At 42.3% G+C, this 14,970-nt stretch overlaps 1 protein-coding gene across 2 annotated transcripts in view; it reads left to right on the forward strand.

Moving 5' to 3' along the window:
• Positions 1-2,614: 2,614 nt before the first annotated feature.
• Positions 2,615-14,970, forward strand: part of dhx58 (DEXH (Asp-Glu-X-His) box polypeptide 58) — a 50,157-nt gene continuing 37,801 nt past the window's right edge. Inside the window, exons 1-3 of one of the 2 annotated variants that reach the window (XM_078529259.1) lie at positions 2,615-2,671; positions 8,014-8,197; positions 14,365-14,569. In XM_078529259.1, the coding sequence (XP_078385385.1) occupies positions 8,021-8,197; positions 14,365-14,569 (382 nt within the window). In that variant the 5' untranslated portion in view covers positions 2,615-2,671; positions 8,014-8,020. Of the gene's footprint in view, positions 2,672-8,002; positions 8,198-14,364; positions 14,570-14,970 lie in introns of both variants that reach the window. The other variant, XM_078529260.1, reaches the window with a different exon arrangement.

Raw genomic sequence — 14,970 nt, forward strand, 5'->3', positions numbered from 1 at the left:
CATTATTCTACTGGGATAATAATCTCGAGGGCTGATGCAGCGGAATGAATTCATGCCATAGAAGCTGGAGAATTTAAAGATAATTAATTAAATAAATTTGGAATAAAAAGCTAACATCAGTCACGATAGCCATGAAACTATTGGATTGTTGTTAAAACAAAAACCCTCTTTCTCTAACACCCTTTCAGGGAAGGGAACCTGATATCTTTACCCAGTTTGGCCTGTAAGTGACTCCAGATCCCCCGCCCTAGTTGATCCTTAAATGTCCTCTGAAGTGCCCTGGCAAGCCATTCGGTTGTTAGGGATGGGCAATAAATGTTGGCCTTGCCAGCAATGCCCACATCCCATGAATAAATAAGCATATAACAAGAATGGCAACAGAAATCTCAATGAGACAATTGTTGAGCAAAGGGTCCTGGGCAAAGCAATAGCTCACTCAACCCCACCTTGAAGTATTGCCACCTGCTAGACTTACTCTCCTTTCCCTATGAAAATCTCAGCTCTTTCCCTCGCACTCCCTCCCCACCACCACCCCTTCCTCAACGATTTTGACCTTCAACTTAAAAGTAGAGTTCTCCAACAGCAGATTTAAAAACTGGTCACTATGGACCGTAAAAATGTCGACTTCAAAAGAGAAATGAAGCCTAAACCTGCATTAGAACCGGGCTAATGCAAGTAAATGGGAAATGCAGTTTTCAGTAAAGATCAGGTCCGTTTCAGACAGGGATTGATATGAATCCACTGGTTATTATGGCTTTGTCAGATTGTAATCTGCCTGTGGTAAACTCATTAAATTGCGAACAAGTTTGCCACAATCTCGTCTTCTGGTAAAACCTCCCCATTTTCAATCCACTAGCACAGAACAAATCACTGTCCTTTTATTTTAACACGTTCAGCAGCGGCAAAAACGGTTTTGATCCAAATGTCACTAACGTCCGAGTTATAAAACATATTTAAGATTTTGAGTATGTAATATTTGTTGGGTGTCACGGCCACTCCTTCCATGGGGCCCCTGATGCAGTTTCAGAGAAACGTTCAGTTTCACTTTCAGTTTCTATTCCTGCTGCACAATAATGAATCGAAACTGATGCCCTTTATTTATGAGCTTTTGTCAGACGCTGGCATTTCCTCGACTGCTCCTCAGGACAAGAGCTTCTTGGTGAGTTGCGTTTGATTTGTGTCCACTCCTCAATGGCTCCTCTGCCCCTGCGTTTCCCTTTTATACCCTTCTTGAAATTTATACTCACGATCTTCAATGTGTGTTCGTACCTTGTCTTAAAACGTGTCCTCTCTCCTAATTTTCTTAACTTACAGTCCTCCCCTATTGGTGCCGACTGTGCTGCGATACAATTCTGCAGACGCCGCCTATGGTCATTCTTTGAGTTTAGTAGGTGCGGACAGCAGGTTTAGATGGGTAAACAAGAGCTGAGGTTGTATGTATCAAAGCTGAAGTTGTATGTATCAAAGCTGAGGTTGTATGTATCAAAGCTGAGGTTGTATGTATCAAAGCTGAGGTTGTATGTATCAAAGCAGGGACTGACTGTGTTGCACCTACACTCCCCAACCAGGTATTTTTTTTGAAGGGTCATGACTCGAAACGTCAAACTTCTCCACTGATGCTGCCAGACCTGCTGAGTTTTTCCAGGTATTTTTTGTTTTTGTTTTTGTTCAGGTATTTAACAGCCAGGATCACTAAATAGAGATCAGGAGCATGAAGTTCACTGGCTGTTTCTCAAACCCAACAGATGCGGTTCATTTCGCGCAGACTGGAGAACAAGCCTGAGATTTTCCTGATCTGCAAAATCTACTCTACCAATGCGGTGCAATTTCCCCAATGAGCCATCAGTGGGTCTCAGCGAATTGTTTTAATCTATTGCACGGCATCACAACAGGAAGCTGTAGTGAGGACAGATGTCTGAAGTTTAGTCCAGGGTTGCTGATACCAGAGACCGACATTGCACTGTGATGATGCCAAACTATGCACCGAGTGTTTTTCATATCCTATTTCATATCAGAGGCTGGCTTCAGCAGATCTTGCATTGTCACATGACAGGAACGGAGTTCCAGCTAACAAAATAGTCCGAGGGAGGGTTCCACAACGAAACTTTGCTGGTGTTATGCTTTGATACAGAAATAAGAGATGCAGTTCCATCCCTTGTGCTCCACAGGCAAATGCCACATGTTCCTGTTTTCTTTCATGTAATATTACTTCATTCATGATCGTGTAAAAAGACAGATAACCTAGCCAGTCCGTGTGATATAGTAGATAGTGGAGTCTAGCATGAAGTAGACCATTTTAACCTACCTACTGACTACACTGAGTTCAGGAGCAAAGGGTTTAGCCTTTTCTTGTCTAATTTGCCAAACAAGACCTCAGTATTCCTCCTCTGGGAGGATGTAGGACTTGCCAAGCACTAAAGACTTATATTGAGCAGTGCTAAGACATCTTTAAGAATACATTCACAATTAGCAGGACAAGTAGCTGAATGCTTGCAATTGAAGAGGGATTGTGCCCTTGTTGAATAGCTGTGTGTGTTAACATGTTGCATCTTTCACAAAGCAGTTAATTGCTGAGCTTCTCAATGCCGGAAGGTTAAATGTTGCTCAATTCTCCTTTCAGTGATCCAGCCAATGCTCCTGTGCCAGATGTGCAGCTAATCATTTTGTAGAGGTAAGTCTCATTTGGCACTAATGTGCTAATGTTCTTTTATAATTAGTATGATACATTGTGGATGTTTTCACATTAGTAGTTTAACTTTCTTTTGGTCCGTTATTTCTAAGGACAGGTCTCACAGAGAAATTCCATTCCGTTTATATAGGACGATGATCAGACTCTTAAGTAATCCAGAAATTAAAACAGAAAATGCTAGAAATACTCAGCAGGTCAGACAGCATCTGTGGAGAGAGAAACAGAATCAATTATTTCTGTTTACTCTATCTCTCTCCACAGCTGCTGCCTGGCCTGCTGAGTATTTCCAGCATTTTCTGTTTTTATTTCAGATTTCCAGCATTCTGCTTTTTGATTTAAGTAGTCCAGGTTTGTCCTGCCAGAAAATAAACATACAATATTTTTTTATATCTGATTATGTTATCTGTTCCACAAAAGCCAGCTAATGTCACAAGATGTAGAAGTTAAGCTTCAGTTACAACATTGAATACATTCTATCCTGTGCTTTTAATATGTACATTAATTTTTCACTTTTTTTGTCAGTGACCTGTGACATGACAACCAGTGATGATTGGTGACATTCTACATTTGAATTGTGTGATATGAATTGCAATAATATTGAGTTTAATTTTACTGCATGTCATGGGGAATATCATATATCAAAATTGAGTTGATAAATCTGTAATGACTTCAGGATATTGAAAACAATGAATAATTCAAGAAGCAGTGATTCTCACTTTCTCCACAGAATCACAGAATCTTTACAGTGCAGAAGGAGACTATTTGGCCCATCTAGTCTGCACTGGCTCTCTGAAAGAGCATTCTATCTAGTCCCACTCCCTTGCCTCATCCCCGTAACCTTGCACATTCTCTATTTTCGGATAGCAATCCAATTCCCTTTTGAATACCTCGATTGAACCTGCTTCAACCACCCGCTCAGGAAGTTTGTTCCACACTCCAACCACCCTCTGGGTGAAAAAAAATTTCCTCACCTCACTTTTATTCCTTTTGCCAATTATTTTGAATCTGCGCCATCTAGTTCTTGATGTTCTCTTGAGTGGGAACAGTTTCTCACTATTTACCCTGTCCATATCCCTCAGGATCTTGAATACCTCTATCAAGTCTCCTCTCAGCCTTCTTTTCTCCAAGGAAAACAGTCCCAACCTCTCCAATCTATCCTCCTAGCTACAGTTTTTCATCCCTGGAATCATTCTTGTAAGTCTCCTCTGTACTCTCTCCAATGTCTTCATGTCCTTCCTCAAGTATGGCACCCAGAGCTGGACACAGTACTCCAGGTGAAGCCTAATTAGTGTCTTATAAAAGTTCAACATGACCTCCTTACTGTTATACTCGATGCCCCTTTTAATAAAGCTTTAGATACTAAAAGCTTTATTAACTGTTCTCTCAACATGCCTTGCCATCTTCAATGACTTATGCACATACACACCGAGGTCCCTCTGTTCCTGCACCTCCTTTAGAGGCTCTCCCTTTATTTTATACTGTCTCTCCACATTCTTCCTGTCAAAATCAATCACCTCGCACTTCTCTGCATTGAACTTCATCTGCCACTTGTCTGCCCAATCCACCAACATGTCTATATCCTTTTGAAGTTTAAGACTATCCTCATCACAGTTGACAATGTTTCCAATCTTTTTATCATCTGCAAATTTTGAAATCATGCCCTGAACACCACAGTGTAAGTCATGAATATATATCAGGAAGAGCAAGGGTTCCAACACTGACCCCTAGGGAGCTCCACTACAGACTTTCCTCCAGTCTGAAAAACACCCATTTATCACTACTCTCTGTTTCCTGTCACACAGCCAATTTCTTATTCAAGTGCCTACTTTCTCTTTTATTCCATGACCTAGAATTTTGCTCACAAGTCTGTTGTGTGGCACTATATCAAATGCCTTTTGAAAATCTATATATACCACATCAATAGCTTTGCCCTTATCAACCTTCTCTGTTACCTCCTCAAAAAACTCTAGCAAATTAGTTAAATGTAATTTTCCCTTAATGAATCCACGCTAGCTTTCCTTAATTGTCTTGTACTTGTCTAAATGATTATTGATTTTGTCTCAAATTATAATTTCCAGAAGTTTCCCTACCATTGAAGTCAAACTGATTGGTCTGTAATTGCCAGCTTTTTAAACAAGGGTGCAAATTCACAATTCTCCAGTCCCCTGGCACCACCCCTGTGTCTAAAGAAGACTGGAAAATTATCACCAGTGCCGCTGCAATTTCCACTCTCACTTCCCTCAGTGGTCCTGGTACCTTATCTATTTTAAGTTAAGATAGCCTTTCTAACACCTCCACTTTCTCTATTGTAAATGCTTCGAGTGTACCAGTTACCTCCTCTCTCTCTCCTTGGTCTGGGTAGCATCTCCTTCCTTTGTAAAGACAGATGCAAAGTACTCGTTTAATACCTCCACTATTTCACCTGCCTCCATGTGCAAGTCCACTTTTTTTTATCCCTAATCGGCCCAACTCTTTCTTTTACCATCTTTTTATTATTTACATGCTTATAGAAGGCCTGTGGATTCCACTTTATATTAGCTGCCAGTCTCTTTTCATGCCCTCTCCTTACTTTTCTTAGTTTTTTCACTTCCCCTCTCGTCCATCTATATTCAGTCTGATTTGCCATTGTATTTTCTACCTGACATCTGTCATACGATCTCTTCTTCCTTTTCATCTTTACCTCCATCTCTCTTGTCATCCAGGGCACTCTGGATTTATTTGTCCTACCTTTCCCCTTTGAGGGAATACCTTGACACTGCCTGCAATACTATTTCCTTGAAGGTAGCCCATTGATCAGCGAGCGTCTTTTCTGCCAGCATTTGATTCCAACTCACTCAACTCAGATGCATTCTCATCCCATCAAAGTTGGTTTTCCCCCAACTAATTATCCCTGTTCTGGATTCTTCCTTGGCCAAACTAAACCTTATGATACAATTCTCACTGTCCCCTAAATGCTCTGCCACTGATATTTGATCCACTTGGGCCAACTCATTCCCCAGAACCAGGTCCAGCAATGCCTGCCACCTCATTGGACTGGAAATTTACAGCTGCGGGAAATGATCTTGAACACATTCCAGGAACTCACGCCCCTCTTGTCCCTTTGCATTATTCCTATCCCAGTTTATATTTCGATAATTGAAGTCCCCCATTATAATTACTCTATAATCCTTGCACCTCTCTGTAATTTCTTTGTAAATTTGTTTTTCTTCATCCTTTCCACTGGTTGGTGGCCTATACACTACACCGATTAATGTTATTGCACCCTTTTCATTCCTTACCTCTAGCCAGAGAGATTCCATCCTTGACCCCTCTGGAACATCCTCTCTCTCCAGTACTGTAACGTCATCTTTAATCAATACTGTCACTCCCCCTCCTTTTCTTCATTTCCTGTCTCTCCTAATCACCTTGTACCCAGGAATATTTAACCCCCAGTCCTGCCCTTCTTTGAGCCAGGCCTCTGGTTAGCAATAATATCATAATTCAATTTGTCAACCTGTGCCTGTTGTTCACCAATCCTATTAATGACACTCCGTGCATTTACATACATGCACATTAAGCCTGATTTAGGCTTTTTTACATTCCCCCTTACTCTAATCCCATCCAATGACTTACTATTGCCTTCTATAATTCTATCAATCTCTCCAAGCATTCTCTTAATCTTGTACAACTCTCTGATATATCCTCCTTATCAGTTAATACTCCTCTACTTCCCACTGCCAGTTTTTCTCCTCTGCACTCTGAATTTCCCCTCTGGTTCCCATCCCTCTGCCAATCTAGTTTAAACCCTCCCCAACAGCACCAGCAAATGTTCATGCGAGGACATTAGTCCCAGTCCTGTTAAGTTGTAACCCGATCTTCTTGTACACATCCCACCTGCCCCAGAACTGATCCCAATGTCTCAGAAATCTAAAGGTCTCCCTCTTACTCCATTTCCTCAGCCATGTGTTAAACTGCTCAATCTTCCTATTCTTTTGCTCACTAGCACATGGCACTGGGAGTAATCCTGAGATTACTGCCTTTGAGACCCTGCTTTTTAATTCCCTTCCTAACTCCCTAAAATCTGCTTTCAGGACCTCATCCCTTTTCCTATCTATGTCATTGGTCTCAATGTGGACCCTCCCCAAAAAGAATGTCCTGTAGCTGCTCTGTGAAATCCTTGACCCTGGCACCAGGGAGGCAACATACCATCCTGGAGTCACGTCTACAGCCGCAGAAATGCCTGTCTGCTCCCCTAACTATGGAATCCCCTACCACTATAGCACTTCCCCTCTTCCTCCTCCCCTCCTGTGCAACTGAGCCACCCGTGGTGCCACAAACCTGACTCTTCCTACAGTCCTCTGAGGAACCATCTCACTCACCAGTATCCAAAGCCCCATTCGAGGTGGAGCTGCACCTTCTTCAAAACAGAAAACAAAAGTTGGATTGATTTTCTTGTCAATTATCTTGTCACCTGGTTTTAAAAGTTAAACTTTGGATCAACACTCACAAAAGTAGCCCAATTTTCATTTCCATCTATTTCAAGTGGAAAATTGGAAATCTACTGCAATACGAAAAGAACAAAGACACATGGATAATACGAACCACGACCATCATGTTCCACTCCGAGTCACATACCACCCTGACGTGGGACTGTATCTCTCTTCCTTCATGGTCACTGAGTCAAATTCCTGCCTAACAGCACCTGTGGTGTCCTTACACTATTTGGACTGCAGCAGTTCAAGAAGGCAACTCACATCTTCTGAAGGGCAATTTAGGGATATGCAATAAATGCTGGCCGAGCCAGTGATGCCCACATCCTGTGAAAGAATTAAAAACACTGCTGAATGACATGCCACTTCCCATGATCTAAATTTGACGGATGCCATTAGAGATTTGCAGTGATGTATTTACAGTCTTCACAGATGGCCTTCCAATGCATTTCCTGTGCTGCAATATGACCATTAGAAAAACAATTCTCTCCAGTTGTTTCCTTTCTCACTTTGCTGTTTGTACACACTGCCTGTCACTAATTCCTCTATCCCGATCTCCCACCTCTGGCAAAGCTACCCCACTCTCGCACACTCTTCATCTCACATTTCAATTCCACTAACTGACCTTCCACTTGGGATGCTTCTTCGACAACTGCTTTACACTCATGTAGATTCCAAACATTTTATGAATGCCACATCTTTAAATCACAGGAAAGTGTCAATAAAAGTTACCCTCTATTTTTTGTAAATGGTGGAAAATTAGAATGATTGAATCCAAACCTAAACCCATGGGCTGTTTCATTTATAATCAAGATTCTGCTGGAGAAGGGCTAATTTCTTTCAGTCTCATTCCAGGTATACAATGCAAATCAATCTGCGGGATTACCAGTGGGAGGTTGTGAAACCTGCTCTTGAGGGCAAGAATATCATCATATGGCTTCCAACAGGCGGAGGCAAGACTCGTGCAGCTGTGTTTGTTACCAGATACCACCTGGAAACAAGGGGAGGCAAAGGCAAAGTCGCGGTTCTTGTGAATAAGGTAAAAAAAAATACAGCTGCTGTTTTATGTTATTATCTAGGGGCTGACAAGCAAATACTGATTAAAGGAATATCATTACCTGGTAATGTAGCTTATTGTTTTGGGAGTGGGGCTGAGCAATGAGACAGGAGGGATTTGCAGGAATGGTTTCATAGATGAGGGATTACAGCTACGTGGATAGACCACTGAAGGGAGAGGGACTAACTGGATTGTTCTTTGAAAGACACAGTGGGCCAAATGACCCCTCTTCCTATTGTTCTACAATTTCAATTGATGATGCAATTGTATTATCAGTTATAACTGCATCTGAATTTTTACATTTTGTTGTGCAAATACTTTAGTTTGCTAAAGTACATTACACATATAATGTTGCATTGCACTTAAAATATTAATATGCACTTGGTATGCAGTAATGATAGCTGCTGTTATGGTTACTTGGAAGAGCATTTGGAAAATGATATTTCAAAGTTTATTTAGGCCTGCCTGTTGAGCTCTTCTTTTCATTTGACTATGTGGGTTCTGTAGAGTAAAGGGTTAATTCTAATGATAGCTGATAAACATATGCGTAAGGAGCTATGTCATGGTGATGTCACTCACTGAGAGAAGATGACTGAGAAGCACCTCAGAGAGTAGCTGTAGCTATGTCTTGATGTTCTATAACCTTGTAACTAGTTGGGGATGTAAATAAAGTTGTTCTGAATGAAAGGCCATTGCCTCCATCAAGATGTCTTCAAGAGTGAGAAGCCGATGAATCTTGAACAAACACACAATAACAGATGGTGGCAGCAGTGACTATACCCACAGAGGAACAGTAGAAAATGGCAGAAAAAGGCTGAAGAGAATCCCAGTGGTACAGAGCAGTGGGTGAAGGGTTTCGAGGCCAACCCAGAAACCACACTGGAGAGGAAAAAAACACAAGGACAGCCCAGCAACTAGCAAGACTATCAGCATGGGAAAAGGGAGCCTTGACCCAGGGTGAGAAATGGCTACTAATTTACCCCTACCAGAGTCATTTCAAAATATTCAGATGGGCTGTGCAATGGCAAAATTGGCGAAAATGTTTCACCCAGTACCGCAACATTTCAGCTCTTGCAAATAAAAATAACAAAGACCAAGTTAGCACTTTGTTACATACTGTTGGGATCATTGTGGACAATGTGCTGACCAGACAGGGGGTGAAAGAAACTACAAGGATGTCATCAGAGCCTTTGACTCATACTTCAGTTTCCATAAAAATATTGTGATAGAGAGGGCAAAATTTAATTGATGCAGTCGAAATCAGGGTGAAGGGATTGATTCAGTCATCGCGTTGTACCGCCTTGCTGACAATTGTGAGTGTGGAACACTAAAAGACGACCTGATCAGAGATAGAATGACTGTTGGTATTTTCGATGAAAATCTCTCTGACTTTTTACAATCTCAGGAAGATTTAACTGTAAGTAAAGCTGTACAATTGGTCAGGCAGGCTGAAAAGTGGAGGCAGGATAGAGTCTTAATAGAGTAAGAAACGCGAGGGGAATCCTGCAGAAACAGACCGATGAAGTTGTTCAATTTGGTTCGAAAATGGAAAGTTTAACAAGGCAACAATCAGAAACACCCTGAAAAGGTGCCAACTGCCACTTTCCAATGCCCCCACTGTGGTAGGAAGAAATCCCTGCCTGAATTCTGCAGTGCCAATGGGTGTGGCAACATAGGCCATTTTAAAACGATCTGCTGTTCCAGGAAACCTGTGTTTACGAGACAGAAGGAGAAATCTGTTAAAGGAATCTCCATTCAGAAATTCAAGACCTTGACAACCAGGAAATCATCTTCCTAGGAGAAATAAAGTAAAATAAAAGCCAGTATCGGGGCGCTGGTGCTGACATTGAAGTAAATGGGTATCCTGCTGAATTCAAACTGGATGCGGGAGCTGGAGTCTCAGTTTTATCTGACAGCTTCATGGCTGAACAAAATAACTCTGCAACTTTCCTCTATTCAACTTCAAGGTCCGGGTGGAATCAAGCTACATGTTAAAGGTCAGCCTGACACAACACTAAAAAACAAAGATCAGAACATTTCTGAGAGGTTATATACTATTCAGAATCAAGAATGCCCCTCACTGAGCAGGATAGCCTGCATAGCTCTGAACCTGCTCATAAAAGATGGCAAAGTCAACACACACACACAAAAGACAATGAATTTCGAAGGGAATTCCCCACATTCTTCAAAGATTTGGGTAAATTGAAGAACGTGCACCATGTCACGCAACCCCCCAGGAACTGACTTAGGAGCCAACGAATTCCCAACTACCTCAGAAGGAGCTCTGCACTCGTTCAGGAAGGACTGGTGAAACAGCCACAAACAGACCATCCCTTTAAAAGCTGAGACTTTGGCGTAGGTGCAGGTGCCATGGGTTTTTTTGACATCCACGTGATCGAGCAAATGGGGACTGAGTTTAATGTCTTGTCCAAAAGATGGTAACACCACTAGTGCAGCACTCCCTCAGTACTGCACTGGAGACCCAACCTTTGATTTTTTTTTTTGCGCTCAGGCCCCAGGTTAGGACTTGAATCTGGAACCTCATGACCCAAAGGTAAGATTGCTATGAACTGAGCCACAGCTGGCACTTTAATGTCACAAGGCTTACACAATATGTTGATACCAACGTACTAAAGAAAAGCCGCACAAGAAAAATGTGCTTTAATTTTGAATAATATTCCAAATTCATCACCTCAAATCACAGAATCACAGTGCAGAAGAGGCCCCTCGGCCCATCGAGTCTGCACCGACACGTGAGAAACACCTGACCTACCTACCTAATCCCATTTACCAGCACTTGGCCCACACCTTTGAATGTTATGATGTGCCAAGTGCTCATCCAGGTACTTTTTAAAGGATGTGAGGCAACCCGCCTCCACCACCCTTTCAGGCAGTGCATTCCAGACCATCACCACCCTCTGGGTAAAAAATATTTTCCTCACATCCCCCCTAAACCTCCTGCCCCTCACCTTGAACTTATGTCCCCTCCTGACTGACCCTTCAACTAAGGGGAACAGCTGCTCCCTATCCATCCTGTCCATGCCCCTCATAATCTTGTACACCTCGATCAGGTCACCCCTCAGTCTTCTCTGCACCAACGAAAACAAACCAAGTCTATCCAACCTCTCTTCATAACTTAAATGTTTCATCCCAGGCAACATCCTGGTGAATCTCTTCTGCACCCCCTCCAGTGCAATCACATCCTTCCTATAATGTGGCGACCAGAACTGCACACTGTACTCCAGCTGTGGCCTCACCAAGGTTCTATACAACTCCAAAATGACCTCCCTACTTTTGTAATCTATGCCTCGATTGATAAAGGCAAGTGTCCCATATGCCTTTTTCACCACCCCACTAACATGCCCCTCCGCCTTCAGAGATCAATAGACACACACGCCAAGGTCCCTTTGTTCCTCAGAACTTCCTAGTGTCATGCCGTTCATTGAATACTTCCTTGTCAAATTACTCCTTCCAAAGTGTATCACCTCACACTTTTCAGGGTTAAATTCCATCTGCCACTTATCTGCCCATTTGACCATCCCATCTACATCTTCCTGTAGCCCTAGACACTCAACCTCACTGGCCAATCTTTGTGTCATCCGCAAACTGACGAATCCTACCCCCCACATAGTCATCTATGTCATTTATATAAATGGCAAATAAATGGGGGACCGAGCACAGATCCCTGTAGTGTGCCACTGAACACTGGCTTACAGTCACTAAAGCATCCTTCTGTCATCACCCTCTGTCTCCTACAACTAAGCCAATTTTGAATCCAACTTATATTACCCTGTATCCCATGTGCATTTGCCTTCTTTATAAGTCTCCCATGTGGGACCTTGTCAAAGGCTTTGCTGAAATCCATATAAACTACATCAACTGCATTACCCTCATCTACACACCTGGTCACCTCCTCAAAAAATTCAATCAAATTTGTTAGGCATGACCTCCCTCTGACAAAGCCATGCTGACTATCCCTGATCAAACCTTGCCTCTCCAAGTGGAGATAGATTCTCTCCTTCAGAACTTTCTCCAATAGCATCCCAACCACTGACGTGAGATTCACTGGCCTGTAGTTCCCTGGCTTATCTCTACAACCCTTCTTAAATAGCAGAACCACATTAGCTGTTCGCCAGTCCTCTGGCACCTCCCCCATGGCCAGAGAGGAATTAAAAATTTGGGTCAGAGCCCCTGCGATCTCCTCCCTTGTCTCCCTCAGCAGCCTGGGACACAAATCATCTGGACCTGGAGATCTGTCCACTTTTAAGCCTGCCAACACCTCCAATACCTTGTCACTCCCTATATCAATTTGCTCAAGAACCTCGCAGTCTCTCTCCCCGAGTTCGATACCTTCATCTTCATTCACTTGGGTGAAGACGGATGTGAATATTATTTCAACACTCTACCGATGTCCTCTGGCTCCACCCATAGATTGTCCCCCTTGGTCCCTTATGGGCCCTACTCTTTCCCTGGTAATCCTCTTCCCATTGATATACTTATAGAATATCTTGGGATTTTCCCTACTTTTACCAGCCAGAGCTTTCTCATATCCCCTCTTTGCTCTCCTAATTGCTTTCTTAAGCTCCACCCTGCACTTTCTGTACTCCACTAATGCCTCTGCTGATTTGCTTCCCTTGTACCTGCTAAAAGCCTCTCTTTTCCTTCTCATCGTAACCTGAATACCTCTGGTCATCCATGGTTCTCTGGGCTTGTTACTCCTTCCTATCACCCTAGAGGGAACATGTTGAACCTGTACCCTCCCCATTTCCCTTTTGAATGCCCCCCACTGCTCCTCTATAGATTTCCCCACAAGTAACTGTTCCCAGTCTACCTTGGCCAGATCCTGCCGTATTTTACTAAAATCCACTCTCCCCCAATACAAAACTTCTTTTGCAACTTGTCTATTTCTTTGTCCATAACAAGCTTAAATTGTACCATGTTGTGGTCGCTATCACTAAAATGCTCGCCCACCACCACCTCAGCCACCTGTCTGGCTTCATTCCCCAGAATTAGGTCCAGCACTGCGCCGTCCCTTGTTGGACCCTCTACATATTGACCTAAAAAGTTCTCCTGTGCACATTTCAACAAATCCACTCCATCCAAGCCCTTAACACTATGTCTATCCCAATTAATGTTGGGAAAGTTGAAATCACCTAATATAATTACCCTACTGTTATTGTTTTTACACACTTCCACAAATTGTGCACAATAATCAGGAATATATTATGCCTGGGTAAGTTTTATATGTTGCACTTCTTCAATCGAGTTGGATTTTTGCCAGGGGAGGTGGAGGCGATGGCATAGTGCTATTGTCACTGGTCTAGTATTCCAAAGACCCAGGGTAAGGCTCTGGGGATCTGGGTTCAAATCTCACCATGGTAGATGGTGAAAGTTGAATTCAATTAAAATCTGGAATTAAAAGTCTGATAGTGATCCTGATCTGGATCACTAATACCCTTCAGGGAAAGAAAACTGCTGTCCTTACCTCATCTGGCATATATGTGATTCCAGACCCACTGCAATGTGGTTGACTCTCCAATGCCCTCTGAATAAGGGCAATTAGGGTTCAGGCAATAAATTCCATGAATGAATAAAAAATGAATTCCAAAATGTGTGCAGGACTGAAGTATTTCATCATAACCAAAAAAGGCTACTGATCACATATCAGCCCGATAGCAATAGCTGTCACATCCACTGTGGTATAGCATCTATCAAGGCTATTGGAAAGTTATGTGAAGTTATCTGGTCTCAGTGGATAGAGGCAACTCTGTCAACTGCAGCTGGAGGATCACCTACCCCACCCACACCACAGTGATTTTATTTTCCTGCTATCATTATGATCTCTGCTATCACTTAGTCATTGCTGAGTTGTGGGCAGTTATTTGTTCTGATTTTTTACATCTGTTGTTAATATTCGTGAAATTATTTGAAGAAACAAAGTAAGTTTGAATAAATAATTGTACGCAAATAAAATGGGACTCTTGCATGTGGCTTTTTGGATGTGCTGCTTTTGACTGTTCATTTACAATGACGACAACTGGGCTATCTGTCCAGTATTCTTGCCACATCAGTCCACAGTAATCAATCTGGCTGTATTATAAATGAAATGATGCACATGTATCCTGTCTTTAAAACTGTTGTTTGTATAGGTGCCTCTGGTGAATCAGCATTTTGAAAATGAGTTTAAGCCAGCCCTGAAGCATGCGTACAATGTGGTGCCAATAAGCGGAGATAGCGAGCTTAAGGAGCACTTTGCAACAGCTGTACAGGACAATCATGTCATCATCTGCACAGCACAGATCCTGCAAAATGCACTGAACAGCACTGAACAAGAAAAGCATGTGGATCTAACAGGTAGGGGAACTTATTCCACTGAGCTTTGCGTCTTTTAAAACAGAAGCCACTGGATTTAGAATTTTTTTTTACTGAATGGAAAAGTAAGCTACCTGGTTGTTTCAGTTAGAAATATGCTAGATCAGACAGGATGTCAGGCTTGTCTGGGTTAGTTTGGTAACTGTCAAGTATTGGGATTTTTAATCATTTCTTTCTTCATGGTACTTATTTTGGGATTGAGCTCTGTTTTGAGTGTTGTGCTTGGAAGTGTAATTTCGTACAGGTTTGTGAAAAAAGCTACAGGTGTTGACATTATGTATTAAACTTTGCAGCATGTTACAACTCTTCAGTCTAATTCAAACTGATTATACAGTCGCATCCCAAGCCAATTAGCCAGGCTGACTAGGAGCACTAAACAATTG

The sequence above is a fragment of the Cetorhinus maximus genome, chromosome 25, assembly GCF_964194155.1.
Source record: "Cetorhinus maximus chromosome 25, sCetMax3.hap1.1, whole genome shotgun sequence".
Lineage (NCBI taxonomy): Eukaryota > Metazoa > Chordata > Chondrichthyes > Lamniformes > Cetorhinidae > Cetorhinus > Cetorhinus maximus.